Source organism: Pteropus vampyrus, unplaced genomic scaffold, assembly GCF_000151845.1.
Source record: "Pteropus vampyrus isolate Shadow unplaced genomic scaffold, Pvam_2.0 Scaffold111, whole genome shotgun sequence".
Taxonomy (NCBI): domain Eukaryota; kingdom Metazoa; phylum Chordata; class Mammalia; order Chiroptera; family Pteropodidae; genus Pteropus; species Pteropus vampyrus.
Window position 1 is genome coordinate 2,594,738 of NW_011888892.1, and position 22,967 is coordinate 2,617,704.

The 22,967-nt window shown below is 48.2% G+C and overlaps 1 protein-coding gene and 1 non-coding gene across 2 annotated transcripts in view; both read right to left on the reverse strand.

Annotated features, from left to right (window-relative positions):
• Positions 1-10,026: 10,026 nt before the first annotated feature.
• LOC111743346 lies at positions 10,027-10,145 on the reverse strand. Its single transcript, XR_002781646.1, has one exon. It is a non-coding gene; the product is annotated as a 5S ribosomal RNA (ribosomal RNA).
• A 9,582-nt stretch (positions 10,146-19,727) lies between these two features.
• The window catches only part of CUNH10orf90 (chromosome unknown C10orf90 homolog), a 203,543-nt gene continuing 200,303 nt past the window's right edge, over positions 19,728-22,967 (reverse strand). The window contains exons 10-11 of the mRNA XM_023533771.1: positions 20,777-20,876; positions 19,728-20,655 (exon numbers count right to left, since the gene is read on the reverse strand). Of these exons, the coding sequence (XP_023389539.1) occupies positions 20,617-20,655; positions 20,777-20,876 (139 nt within the window). The 3' untranslated portion in view covers positions 19,728-20,616. The remainder of the gene's footprint in view (positions 20,656-20,776; positions 20,877-22,967) is intronic.

Sequence of the window (22,967 nt, forward strand, 5' to 3'; positions counted from 1 at the left end):
CAGCCTCACCTCTCTCCCGCCCGCTGAGGCACAGCCCCATCCTTCGGCCACCGGGACCACCCCCGCTCGAGAGTGTGCAGCGCCTCGTGGTTTGCCCGTGCTTCTCCCACGTCAGGACGCCCTCCTCCTTCCCATCGGCGGACCCAGAGTGCTGACGTGTCCTCTGCGAAGTCTTTTCTACATCTCCAGGCAAAATAGAGACGTCTTCCTTTTTTGTTTTTTTTGTTGTTGTTGTTTCCGCGGTTTCTGCGTATCCACTGCTGGCGTCAGGCTCCCTGCTTTGTAGTACGATTATCATCGTGGGAGTCTGTCCACCCTCCCGGGCAGGGAGCTGCTCAGAGGTTGCCGCCCTCGACCCGCCCACTGCTGCGAGTGATGTGTCCACACCTCACCTGCAGAAAGAAGGGGCCTCGGTTTCCGGTGGAGCGGATGAATGAACCAGCGTGTGACCGTGTCTCTGTTTGGGTCTTGCAGACTCTTCCTCTCTCTACAGCTTTCCAGCCCAGGCACGAGATCCCATGATCACGGCGATCCCATGTGAGTGGTTTATTGCTGAGGTCCAAGAAGATCACTAGGCTGTATCTCATGTCCTTCCCAAATCATTCTCCCAATAACCTCCATGATTGTTCCAGTTAAGGGCCGTTACCATGGTAAATCAAGTTAGAACCGATACCCGAAGAACTAGCAATCTGTAGTAGGACATATTTTATTTTCTAAAATTTTTAGTTTTTAACTAAGGTTGTTACGTCTGGTATTATTTTTAAATGTAATAGAAACAGAATAAAACATTTTGAAAACTCCGAATAACCCCAAACTGCATTTCGTTCTGGTTATCAAACAATGGATAAAGATTGTGGTTGCTTGCAGATATTGCCAACAATGGAAAAAATAAATGAGAGCATGAGTCAGAATAATTTGAAACCAGAAATGTGTGTCGGTAATAACTCAGAAAGTCACATGGAAAAGGCTCGGTCACAAAGTCAAATTGGACGAATTTAAAAAAAAAAAAAAATTATAATCTCTTGGCGAGCCCCCTCTACCTGGTGCAGTGCCAAAAACCTTATAAAACTCTGGTCCTGGGAAATCAAATTCTGTGCCATCAGGAAAATGCTGTCTGTCTCTCTTGGGGGCAGGATGTAGACAGTCTCCGGTGCCATATGGAAAAACGACCCACAGGGGTGAGGACGCAATGTGCCATCACAGAGGAGGCCCTGTCAGGAAGGAGAGAGCCGTCCTGCACCGGATCCCTTGAGGCACACTTCCAGCGGCATAGAGGGGGCGGGAGGGGGGAAAAGGCGGCGTCGCCCCGCGGGAGGGGATGTGGGGCTGCCTTCCACGTCCAAGTGCATCGCATTGGAATACCAGAGGCATTCTCCGAAAGTGTGCTTTTGCCATTCAAATCTCCCTCTGGAGGGGAGAGAGAACCCTGCCTCCTCATCCCCAAAAAGAACGTTTTCCCCAAACCTGTGCTGGGCTTCCTGTCCATCAGGCTTACATCTGCCCACTTGGTCCTGAAGCCCAGCAACCACGCTCTCTGTCCTAGGGGCGGCCATGCGGGAGACCTGCCGCCAGCAACAGCACGGTGCAGTACCTGGGGCCGCCAGCTGTAATGGCCCCCTAGCCATCACAGAGCAGCCACCAGAGCTCGAAACATGAGGCCTTTCTAGAGCTGAACCCCATTTCCTTCTTTGGCTTATATTTATGGCAATTGACCTATTTTATGGCTCTTTTCTTGGCCTACTTTTGAGCTCTATTTCAGAAAGTGACACAAAAGCCTCTGTATTCCTACAAAAGAAGAAGAAACACATGCACGGGCACACGCATACACACACCCTGGAAATCGAGGCCGTAGCAGTTTTCCACAAAGGGGCATTTGTTTTCTGTTACCCACCTCCCAAAAAAACAAACCAAAAACCCAGAAAAAAAAAAAAAAAACAACACAGAAACCAATGAACAAACAAAACCCCAAACAGACCTTGTCAGAAAGTACTTAAAAAGCATCAACGGTCCTTTCAGAAGTAAAAGATATACATGTTAAATTATGAGATGCTTATTTAGGGGGAACATGCCTACAGGTATGGTCAACACCTGTTGGTGCAAAGCCTCATCTTAAACAGAAGCCGGCAGTCGACATGTGAGTCATGGCAGATTTAGAGATAAATGTCCCTCTAAAAACTTTCCCTGCGTATCTGACCTGTAACCCCAGAGCAAGCTGATGGAATAGAAATCAGCTATCTTTTTTCGATAAGAGGGAATTATATCTTGTACAGCAGATGACCAGACATCCTGTTCCCGAGGGCCAGTCACAGGACTTCCCAATAATGATGCTATGATAATGGCAGTTATCATTTATTGAGCACTGACCGTGGTCGGAACATCTCACACATATTATTTATGAACCTCCCTATTACCCTGTGAGGTATATTTTACCTTCCCATTTTACAGATGGAAAACTAAGGCTCGGGGATATTAAATCAATTAATCGAGACATCGCAGCTACTCAGCCGCAAGCCAAGGCGAGTCTGCCTGATCCAGAGTTTTCGTTTTCTTCCTCTAACCCAGACCGTCTCTTATAAAAGCAGATTCCCCAAGATTTGGACTTAAATCCTGTGATCGTCCCAGGAAACTGTTTGGTTTCTGTCTCTTATCACCTGTAAAACGAGAGCCCTCTTTAACACTGATGGATTTTTATGTCAATTAAAAATGGGGAGATAGTAAATGCGGTGTGCTGTCCTGGATCATATCCTAGAACAGCAGAAGGACGTTAGTGGAAAAACTGGTGAAATTTGAAGAAAGTTTGGAATTTAGTTAGCAGTCACTTAGCAAGGTTAGTTTCCTGGCTTTGACAAATGTACCGTGTCATTTTAGATGTGGCCGCAGGGGGAAGGGGACATGATAACTCTCTGCACTATCTTTGCAGCTTTTCTGTAAATCTAAAATTATTACGAAATGTAAAAGTTAATTTATTTATTTATTTTTAAAAAAGAGGCATCTAAATCCATAAAAATGAAAAATGATAATTTAGGACTTGTCCTTCTGTGGTTCCCGATTGTCAAAATTTGTGCCAAGTATAACCTACTGTAGGTTGAACAGACATGTGGTCTAATATTTTCCAATTATACGGCAGTGCATTAGGGTTAATAAATTTATTTAAATGTGCTACTGAATGCCTTGTTGTTTATTTTCTTCATTAATGAATGTGAATAAAACTGCTATCGTACAAATTGGTCTCAAAAGCTAAGTAAAGTATGTATGGTCGGCTACCATTTATCCAAGAAGATGTGGTATGAACATATGAGTTGTATATAACACAATACTATAATTATATTGTTTTTAAATGAACAGATAAACCGTACATATTTTTAAATTACTCTATAAAAGAAAATAAAAGATCATGACAAATAGGAAGGAATAGGTTAGATTTCTCTGAAGATACTTTGGTTTGTATATTTGATTTTGAAACTATGAAAATATTCTTACGCAATTATGAAACAAATTGAAATGTTCCAAAAAGCAGTCCCTCAAAGTCAAAAGCAAAATGAAACGAATAAACCCGTGTATTGATTTTTGGCATGACCACGAAGACAGAAACTATTCGATGTGACTTTAAAACATTAAACATTAATAAGACAGACCCTAAAAACAAAAAGAATGGACGACAGAAAGAACAACTTAAAGGGTTTTTAATAATCATACTATTAACTGTAGGGTTAGGGCTGTTCTTCTGAGATTTAAGATTAATGGGATCGAGTAAAATACCTCCTAAATTCTAACTGAAAGGATTCTTATAAACTCATTATACATTTTATTTTTAACAACGTTTTCTAGCTTTATGCATGGGGAGGTCTGGAAACTCAGACCACTCCAGCAGTAGAGTGTTTCCAGTGCCTACATTGTGGTCTCTAAGTACCATTTCACATTAAATACACCCCAAATTTAGTGGCCTAAGAGAAGAGAAAGAAGTGTCATTTCTGATGATTCTATGGATCAGTGGGACTGTTGGTCGGGTCCAGTCTGGCTTGGTGGGTCTCTGTGGTCAGCTGACATCTGGACCAGCTCAGGACTGCCTGGTGTGGCTATACTTGTGTTTCAGGTAGTTGGCAGGTTGGCTGGTCTCAGGCTTGAGCTGGGCTGGATGTTGCTATCCTGAGCTATCTCTGATTCTCCCCAGAACCAGCCAGGCTCATCACGTGGTGGTTTCAGGGAGGCCAAGTCACACCGTGCACTTCATTTTCAAGCCTCTGACTGCATCACCTTGCTCCTGTCCACTGGCCAAAACAAGCCACGTGCCCAGACCAGGATGGTGGTTGGGGAAGGAGACCACCCCACCCTTCGAAGGCCTGGTATGCAGGGAGGGGAAACTGATCATTCAAGAAAACACACATGACTTCCGGAATCAGAGAAAAAGAGGCTCATTCTTAAAGAAAAAATAGAAGTTTTGTCAAGAGGTTTAAAATTTTGGTTGAGAACTCCAAGAAGACAGAGGTTCCTAAGAAAATGACATATTTACAGAAGCGATGAGCCACTTGTAGCCAAGATTGACTTATTTAAAAAGCCTAAGAGATAGAGGATACTCCTTCACCTCATTGAAACTGATTCCCTTTTCAATGACTTGTTTTCATTAATTAAAAATAAATGTGTGGGGGAGACAGGATTTGTCCTTAAACTTTTCCTCGGTCCTCCAGTGTCATGCCTGTGAACATATATGTGAAGTTATATGGCAAAGGAGAAGTCACTTGGCAGATGGCATAGAGGCTGCCAGTCAGCCGACCTCAGACGAGGAAGATGCACGGGCCCCGTGTTTGTGAAGGCAGAATTGTTCATCTAGGGACAAAAGAGAAGAAGAGGCAGGACAGATTCAAGGTTTCAGGGAGATGTGATACTGTTATCAGCTTCGAAGGTGGCGAGAGGGGACCGTGAGCTGAGGAGTGTGCGTGGCCTCTAGAAGCTGAGAATGGTCCTCGGCTGACAGCCAGCGAAGAAACGGGGCCCCAAGGGAACCTATGACTCCGGGAGCTGACTTCTGCCAACACCCCGAGTGAGCCTAGAAGTGGATTTGTCCCTGGAGCGCCCAGAAAGGGACGCAGCCCTGCAACACCTTGATTCTCACTGGTGACACCTGTACAGACCCCAACCTACAGAGCTGTAAAATGATAGATTCGCGTTAAGTTTGTGGTCTTTTGTTACAGTGGCGATAGTAACTAGTATCAAGTTCATGATAAAACGTTTAGAAACTGTAACAGCACAAATTAAAAAAAGCAAAAACCATCCATGCTACTATTACCTCTAGATAATCTCATTTTAGTTCAGATATGTATTTTTATCTATTTAGCTATCTTAATCCAATTTGAGATCATGCTGGACCTATTTTTTATAGTAGATTGTTTTCACTTAATAGATAGTGACCCATGTCGGTACATTGTCTCTTCCATCCCTAAGAACAGAATTTTAATCGGATCTTAGAAGCGTTTACGCAGCGGTCACACAGGGTGTAGGAATGTGGTGGTGGGGGTCAGGATCCACTTGTAGGAAGAGAGATTCTGAAGGGTGGGTAGGAGTTCGGCAGGCGAAGACGCTTAGGGTGGGTTTCTCGGTAGAAGGAAAAACATGGACGAATACGGAGGAATGAGCAGGGGCTGGGAGCAGGGGAGGGGGCTGGGGTCAGACTCCTGAGGACCCTCTGTGCTGCCACAATGAATGCCACGGAAGCACCGTCCAAAAGACGGTCCCCTTATCTGAGTCTGCTCACGGCTTCCTTCAGGACGTGCCTTTTGAAAACTGACTTATGACTTTCCTCTGAAAAACACCCAGACTTGCAATTCCAGGAAAGAACTGCACGAACCAGATTTTCCTAAAACAATGCTCGGACAGCAGAAAACCTCATGCCGGCGGCGGTGGCATCCACACAGGCATTGCCTTGAAGCCTTTCTGAAAAATGGAGAGCGTTCTGATCTTCTGATGACAACCTGCTGCAGCACTGAAGTCCGCTGACACAGAAATAAGCACATTTAATCACCACCAACTTACAAGCAAATCTCAGCAGGAAGACGGACTTTGGCGGGACCCGAGGTGCCAGCCTTACGTGTTCCAGAACTGCGAGCCCCAGATCGAACATTTTCTATCCTGGGTTTTCTTGTGAAAACTTGACTTTGAGCAGCTGCTTCAATGGGCAGCAGACGGTTGGGTGGGCCGTGCTTCTTCCTCCTGGGGACACAGCTGAGACGGGGCTCTCTCTGCAAATGCTCCCTTTGGGGCCAGTTTAGCCTCTGTGCCAAGAGCTTCAGCGCTGGAGGCCACTCTTTCTCATTCTTTCCTAAGCAGAAGATGGGAACAGCCCACAACGGTTGGAAGGCTCATTTCCAGGAGTACGAGAGTGCTGGCTACTATTGTCCCAGACAGGAGGGGGTGGGTCACGCTGACCGCCACCCTCGCCCCCCAGGATTGCATCTCCTCAAGCAGGAGACGTAGCACCAAGCTGCCCATAGCCTTCGCTTTGTCTGGGCCCTGAGCGTGTTTTCTAGGTCCGTGTGTCGCTCTGTCTGCAGACCGAAGTCTGAAACCCTCGCTTACTCTGAGCCTCGACCCTCAGCTCGCTGGCCTCCTAATCCGGCCCTGACCCCACCTGGGGACACGATCTGCTGTCCTCGCAAGCTTCAAGGGACAGCTGCTCCCGCCCCCGTAATGGTCATCTCTGTTGCTCCCGCATGGCTCGGACCTGTAAAATCTGCAGATCTCATTTGGTAGAAGTGAAGCTGATTTTAGAATTTAAACTTGCGCTCGGAGGTTTATTCCTGCGGATGGAGTCTCTCTGGGCCTTTTTGGCGGCTTCACCGACATCGTGACACAGATGTTAGGGCTCTCTTGCAAATCCTCGGGACTCTTGCAGTTTCTAAATCTTTCCCACCTGAACTTAAAAGCCATCCCCAAGGACCTCCTGCGCCTGAGATGGAGGGTTTGGCAGCGAGAATATGCTTATTTTTAACGATTTTCTTTTCTGTTCGAGCAGCAGTTCATTTCAGAAGTGATTTTTTTTTTTTTTTTTGCAAGATTGAACAAATTAGATTAAAGAATGACCAGATCCTTCCTGTCCTGGACTGGCCTCCACCAGAGCTGTGTCACCAAGTCCGATTCTGCTCTTTGGGGACCTCGGCCCAGCCCGCGGTCTGCCCGCGAGACAGAGCCCGCATCTCCGCGTTGACCCTGAACCCCGGCGTGGACGTTGGCCAAGAATGGCGTCTTGCTTTCCAAAGTCATCGCCATGTCTGGCCACGTTCATGCAGAGCGGAACTTCCCCTGAGCAGACCAGAGGCCTATGCTCAGGCCTTGGGGAGATGCTCACCCCTCGCGCACTAAGTCGGGTTGTCACAGTGGCCTTGAGAAGCGTGGGGGCAGTCCTCGAGGGCTGCACAGTCTGGAGCGAAATGAAAACGAAACCGGGACGTTCACACAATTTAAAAATGAATATTTTTCCCAGGTCAGTGACCATTTATTTGTTTCTAAAAACTGAGCTTTTCGGAGGTGGGCCTTCACAACCGGCAGGCTGCTGATGGCTCGGGTCACAGTAAACTCACCCCTCCGCCGCTCGCCCTCACCCCCCAGGCTTGATGGCCCTTTAGTTTCCGCTTACACTTTTACCTCCGAGGCTCGGCGGGGGCGGGAGAGGGGGAGATAGGTTCATTTCCAGGGTCATTTCCAGTCGGAGTGGTGGCTTCCAGAATATTGTATCGAGAACAGGTGTGACTGCAGGTGGGCTTAGTAGGAGAGGACGTGGGATGACCTTGGGCACGGAAAGGTGCAAAAGTAAAATCTCCGCTGTGTCCTGGGGGTCTCTCTGCGCTCACTGTCCCTGGGACACGGGTCCCCTGGCAAGTGTCCTTTGGCATTCAAGGGCTCTCTGGTCTCTCTCTTCCCGACAGGAGAGGCGAGCCTGGCCTGCAGACCAGACAGACAGCTCCCTGCCTTTCTCAGGAAACTTTTCAGGGTGACCTCCCATACACTCCCCCAAATCACCAGTTCATAACGTTGCCATTTGTTTACCAGTGGTAATAAGTCCTGTACGTACCATTTTACTGACTGTATCTTTTCAAATGGATAAACCAGTTTTCATGACTTCTATGTTGTCGGACATTTTGTTTATTTACCTTTTTTTCTCTTAAAAAGAACACTGTAATTAAATTCTGTACATAATGCCCTTTAAAAATGTTAGAAGATTTTCTTAGAATAGAATCCCAGGAGTAGGATCGTCAGTTCAAAAGAAATGTTCATTTTAAAGCTTGAATAGGTATTTCTAAGTAGATTTCCAAAGACTTGTATCAACTTACTGTTTAGCCATTAATTTAAAAATTACTTTAAAAATCTGAGAGGTAAACAGTTGTGATTTATGACTTAAGATAACATAGATTGTTATTTTTATCTAATTACAAAGGTAGGAAATTTGGAAGTAGAATAACAAAGAGAAAATAATAATTACATCTGAAGGTCAGTATGTGTGGGAAGGGGTGATTTCTGCAACTTACTATCAAATAGTTCAGAAAGAATGATATGTAGTTTTATATAAAGTGTGTAATTTACATCTATAACAACATACGTGTTATACATATGTCATGCATATAAAATATAAATAATATACACATTACACATTAATCATGTTCTATAAAATTATATATTATATACAAATTATATAACATACCTATTATACATACATATTAATGTATATAATATAAAAATAGGTATTGTTTTACAGAGTCATAATAGGTAATCTGTGTGTGTGTGTGTAGCAAAATGTTAACAGTTGGTGAGCCTGGGTGAAGGTTTATGAGAATTCTCTGGACTTTTCCTTCATCCTATCTATAAATGTAGCATTATTTGAAAATAAAAGATTGATAGGTTTTGGGTAATGCTCTCAGGGTTTTTCCCCCATGCAGGAAAATGCCATTTTCTGCCCATTTAGGGTGTATGTTACTCAGCTTTCCTAGCAGCAGCTTCACGACATCAGTCTGCCATAAATAAGTGCCATGACCTTTGCATATCTTCCTAGGGAAGTAAACAGATTCCTTCCTGTGCAACTTCCAAGTTGTTTACAATTTTTCACTACTAAAAATAATATTTCAATAAGTGTGCCTGGACGCGAAGCTTTAATCACGTCTGATTAATCCTCCGACCGGGAAGGGCTGTGACCCAAATTCCCCAATGCCTCTGACGGTGTTGGCTGATTCGCTCCACTGCTGGCAATGAAGAACTGACGTATCACTCGCCAGAAGCAGAACTGGGCTGGAAACAGCTCGGTGGGAAGAGGAGTTGACCGTGGGCTCACGGAGGTCTCGGGGGCCCGGCCACAGGAAGCAGCCTGGCATCGCGGACTGGGAGAGCCTGGAGCTGCCCACTGTGCGTCCCCTTTCTGCAGCCCCTTCCCTGCTCCATCCGAAGCTTTGCAAGGCTCTGATTTCTGACCCCCTCCACTTCCGCTTCTAAGAGCCTCTGGGTCGCTGTGGTGTCCACTCTGGCCCCACACCCCAGGCCCTTGCAGTTGGGCTGCCCTCCACCGCGAGGACAGGTGGCAATAGTAGGTAGCGTGGGGGTGGGGGCAACAGAGGACAGATGTCTCAGAACTGGGCAAAGACAGGCAGCAGGGACCTGCACCTCCAAGTCAGGCTGTTCCCTGGGCATTCGGTACATTTACGTAAGGAAAACAATGATAGGTTTCAAGGTTCCGTTATTCAAATTGCATTTCCTTAAATACTAGAGATGTTTAGCATTTGTGTTTGCTGCCCATTCCCCTTTCTTCCGCGACGGCCTTGCTCGTATCCTTGGACTGTTTTCCTGCTGGAGCGTTCATCTTCATGGGTCCATATGAGGCGTTTATAAAGGATAGGATGGACCCTTTGTCATACAGTTTTAAAGAGTTGTCTCACTTTACTGTTTGCCTTTTTTTTTTTTTTTTTTTTTTTTTAGGCGAGGCAACTCTTGGTTGACCTCACAGATTGCAAGGACCTGGTCGGCTTACAATCCCTTATTTTTCACTTTTTACGCCTACAGCACCTGGTCTTCCTAGGTGGTCTCCCATCCAAGTACTAACCAGGCCCGACCCTGCTTAGCTTCTGAGATCAGACGGGATCGGGCTTGCTCAGGGTGGCGTGGCCGTAGACACTATTTGTCTCGTGGCTGAGTATCTTTTGACATTCAACCGTCCCTTCTTTTTGTATAATCAACTCTATCAGTGTTGTCTTTCTACAGCTCGACAATTATGAAAATGCTTTCATCAGAAAGGTTTTGCCTTTAATATGCTTTTACGTTATTCGTCTATCTATTTCCTCCCAGTCGCTTTGGTTTTTGGCACGGCATCTCCTCCCGCTCCGCCCACACGGGACCTGGCACAGCACCCCAAGGAGGCCCTCACTCAGTAAGTGTTTGCTGCTGCCTCGAATGAAGGGTAATGAAAACTCTTTATGGTCTAACGACTTTTGAATACTATTTGCAAGGCTGCAAATGAGAATTCAAGAAGCAACGTCCTAAACAGTCCCCTAGTGACTCTTGGAGGATCTGGCTAATTGACTCCAAGCTCCATGTAGGGGCCGCCCTGCCCAGGATGGTGGCCTCAGAGGCGGTGGGGATGAGCTTTGTCCGGAGCCTGCGAGTCCCACAACAGGAGCAAACAAAGATGGAAGTCAACATCTTCCTCTTTCCCTTCGGAGATGTGGATTATGATGTGTACCTTCTAACGTTAACAGTTTCTGAAAATTCACACAGTTGATAACGTAGAGCTTGCCTGTGACGTACAGGGCCTCGCTTCAGAGTTAAAAGCGGCCTCCACAAGCTTGAGGCAGTGAGTGAGCTGCTACTGCAAACCTTTTGACAGGGTCTTTAAGCACATTGGGGACAATGATGTCACGTGATGGGTGTCTTTATGTCCCAGGACTTTAGATCCCACTTTAGAAAGTGCCCACAAAAAAAAAAAAAACCAAAAAACAGAAAACCCACATAGTGCATTTTTAAGGACATGCCGCTCCCACAGTCCCCTGTGCCTTCTTGACCTGGGAAAACGATCTCTGGTTTGAAATCTTTCTCTTTTGGAAGAATTATTGATTCTGTGTTGATACCTTGACTACGAGATTACAAATTCTCTTGGTCATTAGAAATCAGCTTTCGTAGAATTGTCTTTCTTCACCAACTTCAAGAAAAAGAGAGCTGGGGTTTTCTAACGAAAAAGTCTAGAGAAAAACAATGTGCATATTGCACAGATTACATTGTTAATAATGCATTTTTAGCTGACGTTAATATTAATGGGTTATTAATAATACACGTGTTTAGGGATATGCATATATCCTATAGAAGGAAGAAAAGTTATAAACCTTGAATCTCATCTGTTCGTATCACAGTTCGACGAAGCTTTACTGTTATTTCGTGTTGAGAATAAAGTCCCTTCATTGATATCACCTGGAAGGTTGGGAATTCAGAAGTTTGTTTCAACTGCCGGCCGCGGCGGCTGTTGGCAGGACCGCCACCTTGTCTCACCCATCACACACTTCATTCGGGCCCTGAGCACCGGCAATGCCGCAAAGTGGGCTTTGAAGAATCAAGCCGGGGCACGCGAATACACTGATCCACATGCAGACAGAAGAAGCCTCTCTCGCCTCTCGGAATGTCATTCGAATTAACGGCAATTTCTGTCCAGGATGTGAAAATGACTTCCGAAAAGGAATTTTGAAAATGTGGTTTTCTCATTACTTCCGACTTTGAGGCGAGAACTCGTGCGACAGTTGTTCTCCTGGACGGAGCGGGACACAGAGGAAGAAGAGTGAGGAACAGCTGGCGAGGCCCAGATGTGACGGGCAGACTACGTCCTGATGGCTGACGACCTTGAAACGAGGAGGACGGCCTGGGTCCCCCGGGTGCCAGGCCCCCCGCCAGCTGCCGGTGAGCAGACGTGCGACGGGACATAACCCCCTGCTCCGGTCCAGCTGAAAACTCACACGGCTCCATGATTGCCACGTCACATAAACCTGCTTAATTCGTCCTCGTTCTGAAGGACCCGATCGTTCATTGCTAAGCATGCACGTTTCCAAAGCAAATGGTTTCTGTTGTTTCCCTGAAGTCTGAGGCATCCTATTCCATAATTTCAGTCTGTTGGGGTTCAGAACACAGCGCCCCAAACCACGGCACCTCTGCCGTTTTAAGCCGAAGGAATTGGAGCGACAGCAGATGCAGGAAGGATGCGCTGACCTCCTCCTCCTCCCCGAAGCCGTGGGAGGGCCCTCTGTGAGGGAGGCCGCCCCGCACTCACCCAGAGGGAAGGGCCGTCTTTATCTCAGGAGTCAGAAGGACGTGGAGAGGGACCCCAGTCAGCAGGCCCTCCTGGCTAACGCCCCCAGCTTGCCGCCCTGAGCTGGCACCCTTCATCCTGCCGGAGATTCCCCTGACTTTCCACTCCTCGTAGAAACGCTCAGGGTTAACCATTCCTTCGAGCGTTCCTCTCCGTACACAGCCTCCCCAGTCATGGAAAACTTAAATAAACTCGTCTGCACACCTGTGCAGCTTGGGGGTCCTGATGGCAGGGGTGTGGTTCAGACCTCAGTGCCAGCCCACCAACATGGGGTAACCTGGGCGAGTGACGGCCACCCTCCCACTTACTCCGGTTCTTCCTGTGAAATGGAGATTGCTCCATGGGTCACTGCACACTTGCATGCTTCTCTTAATTCAGAGAGCGGTGCCGGGCAGACGAGGAGGCTTCTCCAGCGGTCTGTGACACCGACCTTTCCACTCCAAGCCTCTGCCTTGTGGCAGGTACACGTGGCAGGTGGAATCCGTGGTCTCGTGCTTCTCGAAGGGTGGCCATTTCCCTGTGCTGAGTGAGATTCTAGTATTTTAAAGGACAATTTGTGTGTATGTGCATCACATCCCCTGAACATGCCAAATTCTTCGTCCGACGCTTAACGGATGTGTTTCAGAGCTGGGGGACACCGACTGCTCATCAGAGCTGCGTTGAGAGATGTTAGCCTGTCTGCAAGATGGCGCCTAAGGGATTGTTTTAAGAGTGATTTTGATATAATATTCCATTCTGATCTGACTTTAGAAACTATTCCCCCAAAACAAACACACACACTCACACACCAATCCTCCAGCTTCTGTTAAAAGGGAGCCAGTCCAGAATCCACCTACCTCCAACTTCCTCGGATTATTCTGAGAATAATGAATGATTTGTAAATGTGTTGGGAACACCTACCTGCTCATTAGCTATAGAAAAGGAATGGAATGTCTCAGAAAATAAAAGAGAGACCTTGGAGCAGGGTTGAGTCTTAAAGCCCATTCTCTCGATATCTTTCATGAGACAAGTGTCTTGAAAGCCAAGCCTTGTAGGGGAGGAGGGAGTCATTTTCTATGTTCCTTGAGTTTCACTAACATATCAAGCGCTCTACGAAGCGATCTGTGTGCCGGGGCAGAGAGAACCCAGGATGTGACCGAGAGGAGAAATCCACGTCCTCCACGTTAGACAGAAAAAGGGCTTTGACTGCTTCTCCAGTGTGTTTCCAGGCCCTTCCATGGGGCACACAGGAAGGTGTCAGGAAGTTCCTGGTGAGGAAGCTCATGGTACTGGCTGGCAAGCTTGCCAGAGAGATACGCCGGTGAGGACAAGGTGTCCTGGGGCCAAGGCTGCAGAGCTGAGACAAAGACCAGGGGTCTGGGAGAGTCACAGCAGACCTCAGGGGGTACGCCACGTTTGTGAATGCGAGGGGGGAGCCCAGTCAGTAAGGAGAGGCGGCCGGTTCAAGCTCAGACAGTCACGTGTGGTGGACTTGGGCAGCAGACGACAGCAGACTGTGCAAGGGACAGAGTGGCGGCAGAGGACAGCGAGGGTCCTGTGTTGGTCAGCCCCGGCCGTCATAACGAAATCCCACACGCCAGGGCAGCTGCCCGACAGAACCTCGTTCTCACAGTTCTGCGGGCTGAGCAGTCTGAGCCCCAGGTGCTGGTGGCAGGTTTCCCAATGAGGTCTCTTCTCTTGGCTGGTAGGTGGCTGCCATCCTCTCGTGTGCTCACACAGCCTCCTCTCTGTGCCCTTGGAGAGACAGGATGCTCGCTCTCAGGTGTCGCTTCTCACAAGGACGTTAATCCTGCAGGATCAGGGCTCCACCCTCGGGTCCTCAGTCAGAATAATTAGTCTTTCAGGGTCTTATCTCCAGGTATAGCTGTACGGGGGTTAGGACTTCAACGAGCAAATTTGTGGGGGTCGCCGACATCCAGTCCAATAAGGTCCATTGCTACCCGAAGTAGATCTGAGACTGTTTTAGTCATCCCTAAATTTCCTCCGTGTGTATATGAAACATACCTTTTAATAAACTTCTGTTTGTCTGTTTTCGGTAATCCGTCTTTTGTTACATAGCCCGGGCTGAGAACCTAAGATGAATAGAGGAAACATTTCTCCTCCGGTGTGTAGCATGTAGTTAGCACAAAAAAAAAAAAAAAAAAAATCTAAGCTATTACTTTTCGAAACGTTCGACCCAGGTCCTGGATTCAGCTGTTTTCTGCTCAGGGTCTTCTCTTTCCTCTTCAGAAAGCACACACTATCGATCAATCAGAAACCACTTCATGTGCTGGGGGCTGAAAGGTTTGGGGATCTTGTTCAAATGCTAACTGAGACTTAAGGTTGAAACACGCCAATCTGAAGCAAATGCTTCACTAAAAACATATTTCACCGATCAGAATCCGTTTCACCATCTAGATATATTTATGTCCACACACCCCGTTTAATCCATGCAAAAAGATCTGCGATCCATTGTAGAGATGTAGGCTTAGCCTCGCTAATGAAACGTCACAGGCTGCCAAAAACCCAGGAAAAATATCCCGCATTATTTCGTCATTTTGATTTAACAAACGCCTCAGCTGAGAGAGCAAGACTTGGAATTATAATTATGTCAGCATCTAATGATTAAACCTGGCTTAACCGGCCTTCGGGTGTATTTGTAAACAAAAGCAAACGCAAATTCTGTGCACGCACTCAGTAGCTTCTAGCGTGAAAAGCGTGTCTGGTGGCGCGAAGCCGTTAAGTGGCCCGTCACCACGAATCCCTTCGGTATCCGTGTAATGACGTCAGTCACGAGGAACCACAGCGGATATGACAAAGTGTGGTATTTATTTCTTTATAAATCGGCAGCAGTTAAAAGATTGATCATTTCCCTCCGACTGACATCAGTGGGCAAGTGAATAGCCTCATGGCTTTGATGAAAGGATATCACACGTCGCGTGCAGCGAACATGGGTGACGGCTGTAATATCCTTTCCCTGATGTGAGTTGCAGCTGATGTCAGTTGCAGTTGGGCACGCTGGGACAGCAGAGGTATTGAACAAAGGAAGAACACTCCGAAAGTCATCCGCAGGCCACCTCCCCCGTGCCTTCCACTCGGTGCTGCTTCGCGAAAAAGATATACATTACTAATTTTTTTCTCAGCTGCAGGTTAGAACCTAAACCTCTTTCTCTTTCCTTTTAAGCTTTGATAAAGAGTAACTCAGCATTTTTGAAGGTCCTACAGGCAAGTAAAATCTCTCCCTCCCACATCCCCCTTCGAGTTCCCGGTGCCCTAAGATCTGACAGAAAGGCCACCGCCTGAAGTCACATTTCTGTTTCTGGCTGCAGCCTGGCAGGAAACGGCAGCACCCAGAGCGTGCACGTCAAAACCTTCTTAGAGTAGCAAGAAAAAGTAGAAGGATTTCAACGCCTCCCCGCTCCACACGCCCCAGACAACTAGTCAGACGGTCTCTTGGGGTCTCCGGATCTGAACAGAGGCAGCCGACAGGACTCGAGAAAATCCTTGAGTTCTGGGGCAGGCTTGCCAAAGCTGTTGCTTCGTTCCAGGTGGAGAAAACATTTGCGTGAAGTCTGCCACTCCCACAGGAGCAGCCTGACTGTAAGGAGGAAGGGGGGCCCAGGAACCGCCCCCACCTCCCGAGTTTCCTGACAGCCGGCTCCCCCAGTAAGTGGGGAGAGATGGCTTGCCAGCCTGGGACAGACGGGACAAGGCTGGCTTCAGTCCTCGGGGCGGGCTGGCTCAGCTCAGTGACAGCCGATTCCAAGAGGTTTCTATTTAGCTAGACACCCGTGGTCAATTACCAAGTATTGATGAAAGTACAGATACAGGAAAGTCTGCAGTGTGCACCCAGCCATCTGCTTAGAGACTCACGTTAGTCACTTCACAGATCATTTCCTTTGCTTTTAATGTACACGCCCACACACTCATGCAGTAGGATCATTTTTCTACTGCATTCAACCCAGAAGTCTCACGTCCCCACTGTCCGACGCCGTCCCGTTGGGTGGCCGCGTCCCACACCTTCCTTGTCCTGTCATTCTGCGTCTGACCTGCATCATCTGCAGACAGTTGGCCGTTTGACGCCGCTGGAGACCGGGTCCGAGGCTTTCCATTTTTACACCAGCACGTATTGAAATGGAAGAACTTTGCAAGGAACAGGATTTTCGCCCGCTGTTGAGCAACGGCTTGTTCCGCAAACAGTTCATTCGGAGAGCTTCTTTGCATCTGAGCAAGCGTTTGCTGACTCGCTTGGGGCGCGCACAGCTTCCAGGAAGTTTGGTTGGCAAAAGACATTGGTGAAAAAAAAAAAAAACCAAGACAATTGTTTTTCCATTACTGCATTACCAGCTGGCAGAGAGGTCAAATAACCAAAATAGGAATTTCTCGACACGAAGTCATGGAGACCGCAGTAAGACAGCCTGGTGCTGTCAGCGCCAGTCCATTTCGAATTATTCCGAATGCTGCTCGGTCTGAGCTCGTGAATATCAGCTACAAATCTCTCCCTCCCACTACCTGCTGAATCGCTGAAGGTTTGCTCCATGCCAGAGCCCAACCCCAGGCAGGTATAAAGAAATCAACTCCAGAACAGAATCTGATTATCAAAATTATAACGGGAAATTCTACTTAGAATTTCAAAATCTTGAAGTCCGATTTTAATAAGAGAATCCAGTAAATGGGTTTTATCAATTCCTGAGAGAACTATAAGGGATGGCTATTAAGATTCGAGTCTTTATTTCCATCTTTATTATAACATTACTGTGTTTCTGTTATAACCGTATTATAACAGAAAAGAAATGCTGGCTCTCTGAAATTCACTTATCGGCATTAAAAAACAAACAACAAATACAGCAGCAATAAGGAAAAATATCAGTTTAGCAGAAATCAACCCTTTAATTCGCAGCCTTGTCCTGAGCTGGCTATTTAAAGACCAGCTCAAGCCAGTTATGGGTTCTCCGCCCCTGCCACCTGTTACCTGTCCTCAGAAATACATTGCTCGGGCCTTCGTCAAAGAAGTGACAAAGGACGAGTGCTGGTGAGGATGCGAAAGAAAGGGAACTCGTGGCTTGTAAGTTACTGCAGCCACTATGGAAAACGACATGGAGATTCCTCGAAAAATTCAACTGGAGCTGCCATACGACCCACCAATTCTGCTGCTGGGCATTGATCCAAAGACAACACAAACACTAATTTGAAAAGATCTGTTGCACCCCTATGTTCACTGCAGCATGACTTACAATAACGAAGGTATGGAAGCAACCTGGGGTCCATGGAGAGACGGATGAATAAAACGGATGTGGTGTATATAACGGAATATTACACGGCAGCAAAGAAGAATGAAACCTTGCCATTTGCATCAACACGGATGGACCTGGAAGGCATTATGCTAGGATGCTCAGCGAAAAAGTTCACACATAGACGGACACCACATCATTTCACTTAAGACGGAATCTAAAAAAAAAATGAATAAAGAAAACAGAAACAGACACATATAGAGAAAACAAGCTGAGAGGTGTCAAAGGGGAAAGGGGGAGGTGGTAGGTGAAATTTTAAAAAATCAAAAGAAGAAGAAAAAAACATTAATCTCAAATTGACTTTTATTCATGACATCGGGTTTGCAAAGGGCGTAAACTCTTCACGGGCATTTTTGAAAATTGGCTCCATCCGGCCATTTTGAGATATTCAGATATTAGTGGATATAAATCTCCCTCTTGGGAAGTGTCACAGAATAGTCTAGAAGCTGCTGGGTCCTGGATTGTTGGTTAACTCCGGAAAAGCTTTGGAAACTCTGAAGATATTAAAGAAAAACAAGAAAAAGGTATGGCAGGATTTTCACCTAAGAAAACTTTTTCCAAATATCATCAATTTGATTAAAAATGTTTTTGTTTTTTTTTTAATTTAAAAATGTGACTAGAAATTCAGCGTAACATTTGGGAAGAGGCTCAATAAGTTCAATAACGCCAGAATTAACCTTAACGGTGAGCTCGGCCGTGCTGTTGAAATTGTTAAGAGTTAGCAGAGCTTGAGAGAAAACAAGTTTGCAAAGCATCCTGTTTCTATGACCGATTTTCACCCATGAATTCAAGGGTCTTTTTGGCTCATCTTCTCGCCACCAAGGACACTCCCACTTCGTCTACAAATCGTGGCAGGCAACAGGTTGTTTGCTCTGGGTCAGGCCCGCTTCGAAGCACTCAGCTCACACCGACTTATCCTGGCCCCGTAACCCCCACGAGAAGGAGGTGCCATATCATCTCGTCATTACACAAGAGGGAACAGGGGCGAGGTCACGTAACTTGCTGTGCCACTTTTGGGATTTATCACCTCTCACCTCCAAATTCACCCTTTCTGCCGGCTCTGCTAAAACGGACCTGGCCCTTTAAGTGGATGCCCCTGCCTGCTGGCACAGTGCCGAGCTCTGTCGGCAGGGAGCTGGAGAGATGCTGCAGGAGGGGAGGGGTGTCGCTCCCCGGACCCGGGGTGGTTTGCTCAGCACCCAGCGGCCAGCTGCTGCCCGCAGCACCCCCCTCAGGTGGCACCGTAGCAGAGGGCCTCCAAAAGCCAGTGCCCTGTGTGACCTCCAGCGCAGGTTTCCGGCAAGTCCCAGAGGGTGCATTTTCAACTATTCCATTGGCGTGGCACCATGAGACTTCTGTCACCTGCTGAGCTATGACCTCGCCCTCTCCCGCAATGTCGGGCTCCGGCCCAGGGGTGGACACGCTCTCCCCAAGGCTAGCCCCACTGTGTTCTCTCCCGCTCCCTTTACTCTGTCCAGCCAGTCCTCGCGACGCCATCCTCCGTTATGGGTAATAGTTCTGCGCGTTAAACTTCCCCGTTCAAGTTACCGTGTGGGTTCCTCCTCCTGGTTGGCTCCAAGCTGACACCCCTGCCCAAGGGTGCAGACCAGGGAGCCCTGCGGCCAGCATGTGACCCCAGAGTCTGCTCTTCAGCGCACTGTTGGGTCGCCCCATGCAGGCAACACAGCAGAGGGGGACGCAGCGGGTGCAGAGCAGAGTTCCAGCCTCGCTGCACGCCTGGCCAGAGGGGGAAGCTGTCGGGGAGAACCTGGAGGCTGAGTTTTTAAACAGTGTTCCCGCGGACTCGTAAACGAAGGGCATCTCAGGAGACAGGACTGTGTATGCAATACGGGAGGCGGGGTGGAGGGCAGGAAGGAGACAGGTGTCACCAGGTCCCCTGCTTAGTCCCCCAAACCTCTTTCTCATTCCTAGGGAGACTCCTAGTGAGAGCTGGGGTCTTCAGGACCCCAAACTATGCTCTCAGAGGTCTCCCAGCGTCTCTCGTGCCAGCTCCCTGGAGAGGGTGCTCTCCCCCAGGGCGTCAGGAAGGACCAGGCTGCTGGAGGCTCCCGATGGGCCCTGGCAGCGTCTCGCACTGAGCGCCATGCAACACAGAATGCACAACAGAAATACTCTAATTTTTGTAATAACTGCATTTATTTTCATTTTTGATAAAAACTAGTTTGATTTTAACTCCCGAAATGCACTTGTATAAATAATGAATGCTATAAATGTCGGAAGAATAATGGCAGCCTGGGAGCCATCCGGCCACTTTCGGCAACACGGCTCTTCCTCGGGGGGCAGGGTTTGCAGAAACGCTGAGGTCACCTCTAGGTATTTTTAGCCTTTTCTGCCCTGAGAACCTCCATGGACGTAGGCTCTTTTGCTAGACGAAGAAAGGCACTGAGTGGGCTGGGGTGGTGATGGCTGCTCTGACCCTCCCCGGCCACTGGTACACGGACAGCTAGCCCCCCACTCTCTGGCACAGCAACCCCCCCCCACTTCCAAAGTCAGCTCCCAGTACCGCGTGGCTCACGCATCCAGAGAGATTTTGAACGCAGCGTGTGATGACCTGAAGTCTGGGGTCGGCAGAACCGGCAGAAGTCGAGATTGGTATTTAAAAAGTGATGGATTTGGGTTCCAGAAATACGATGAAAACAAACAAAAAAAAATAACCCTCAGGGACCTAAGCCCACGTGAGCGTATAAGGCCTTTCTGCCTGGGCGGAAACGGCGGGGGAAGAAAACCAGAAACTAAAGGACAATTCAGAAGAAGGGAAGGGACTGTCTAGTGGGGTGTGTGACGTGATCGCCCACCCGTCTGCTGACCTACTTCCTCGGGGTTTATTGTTTCTGCTTGGTTCGGGTCAGCAATTCGGGAAGCTAGGTTTTCCTTTACGCAAAAAAAGAAAATTAAAGAGTATCAGTGGCTGACGTCATGACGATAAGCTAAGTTTAATGGTTTATCCAGTGCTCGAAGTCATCAAGTCATCGCGGGTCTGGGGTAGGCCGGCGGGGTAGCCTGCGGCTAGACTGCATTCCTCTGAAGGAGCTGGTCCAGCAGTTGCTAGGGAAGTAGAAGACAAAGCCGTGAATTCAGAGTCGGCACCTGAGCGCCGGACCTGTTTCAGGATCACGCCCGCGCCCGCGCGCAGGCCCGTCCCCTGCGCCGGCAGCCGGGCCATTACCTTTTTGAAGACTTCGGCGCGGAGCCTGTTGCTCTGCAAGATCACCCTCTTCTTTTGTTCCTCCTTTTTCTTTTTAACTTCCGGCAAGTTGTTATAGATCCTGAAACAGATCCAGAAAACATTTCGAATGGTCGGTGGCAGGACGTGTGCCTGCTGTGGGTCTGCGTCCGGACCCTGAGCAGGCTTCCCCGCGTCAAAGGGAAGGTCGGCTGCTCGCGGGCCATCTCGAGTCCGTGAGACGCCAGGACCCCGGCCCGGCTGAGCGTCCCCAGCCGTGGAGCACAGAGTGACCCACAAATGCTTGTGCCTAGCACAGAGGCCGGCACGCTGTGGGCATCAGTGTGGTTTGAATGGATAAATGAACACATGGTGCCACTTCTAGGAGATATTCTAGAAAAGACAGTAAGGGACCAGGAGGACGGCGGGATGTCCTGAAGCTTCACAGTACAAACCCCTCCGACCCTCGGCGACCCATTTTCCGGATGTCGACCATCCTGATCACGTGGGGAGTTTAAGAGAAAACTTCTAGGTCTCTCCCAGGAGCTTCCGATGCAGTGTTTTCTTAAGAGAGCTTCTTAGATAAACATGCCATGTACATACCATAGACACTCCGCAGAGAGAGAAAACCCACGCGGAAGATCACCTACGTCTACATCTCCTGACAGAGAGACCGCACAGACGCAAAGAGAAAAGGCCACACTACGGAAAGATGATATCTAGTATGACCCCATTTGTGGTTAAAAATTAGATAACTATCTATGTACAAAAAGAAGTCTATTTCAGGCAGAGAAAGGCCTGGAAGGGAACCCAGGAGGCTGATAACCGGGTATCTGGAGACGCACCAAGGCTGGGAAAGTTGGGCGTAGGGTTAGTTGGTCATGAGGGACTTTAGCTTCATCTCCGTTACTGGAACTTTTTAAATGAAAATGTAATATAGCAATATAATGAATAACAAAAATACATAATAGAAAGAAAGCAACAGTGTGATTCCGTGGTCCCAGAGCCCACCCAGGGCACAGGCCACACTGCAGAGTGAAAACCCCGTTCCTGACTCCATCAGAGGGGACCTGGCTCCCGGCTGGGGCTGGGGGCAGCGACTTGGGGAAGCATCACCTAGCTCATTGGACCCGTCCGAGCCTCAGTTTCCTCCTTAGGAAAATGATACTCTGTCCACAGACGCCGCTTTGAGATCGATTATTTTAATTGGAAGGATCCGTCATAGCAGTTTTGGGTCTGGGGACTGAGAATGGAGGATTTGGCCCAATCTTTTCGCTGAACTGGAAAGGAATGCTTTGCGTATGAGGTATGCACGACTTTGCACCTTCTGAAACAGCGAGTCTCAAAACCCAGTGGCCCTTTAAAATCCCCAGTCAGAACGCCGTCAGCTGGGTCGTTCGGGGTGGCCCCTCTCCTCCTCCCTTCCACTTATCTACAAAGAGGCGCCCCACAGATGGCCAAAGCTGGCTCGTGATCACGGAAACAACATCCTCATGGTAAAAGCAGAGATTTTGTGCCTGAAGTGGGCAGAAACGCATTCTTCCTAGTTCAATGGTTTCTCTAAGTGCACTATCAATTTGGTTTAATTATTCTAATTCCTCCCAGTGCTAGATACTTTATTATAAATTAATGACATTTTACTTGCATGAACTTGGCCAACACTGCTGTGTTGCTCCGTTTCGGTTGGGAGCCCAGGCCCTAGAATGAGTGGCAGCCTTTGAGTGCATCGGGTTGGGGAGAATTCGTGGGCGTCTAGAACGGTAACTAGCCAAGCCGGACGGGGAGAGTCCACTGGCAGCAGGGCCGCCCAGCCGGTGGGGAAGGAGGGCCAGGAAAGCCGCCTGGGGCGCTCTGCGGCTCCGCGGGCCCCCACGTTGGGCCCCTTTCCTCCGGGCCCTGCCCCCCGTCAGGAGGAATGCTTGCTTCTCTGCTCCTCGTAAAGCCACCGTCGAAGGCGCACAGACGAGCGGCGCCAGCCGCAGTGACGGCGGGGACGTGCGGGGCGCTCCCGTTCGTTATGAGCCTGGGGCCTCTTGGAGACCGATGACTGGATCGGTTCGGAATCCAAGACCCACCACTTTCCTGAGTTTTTTTCCAAGAATGTCATTAACGTTCAGGGGTGCGATTCGACAGCTGTACTTCTTTTAGCCAAACTTTCAGATTCACGGCCAAGACGACCTCGGACCCTTAAACG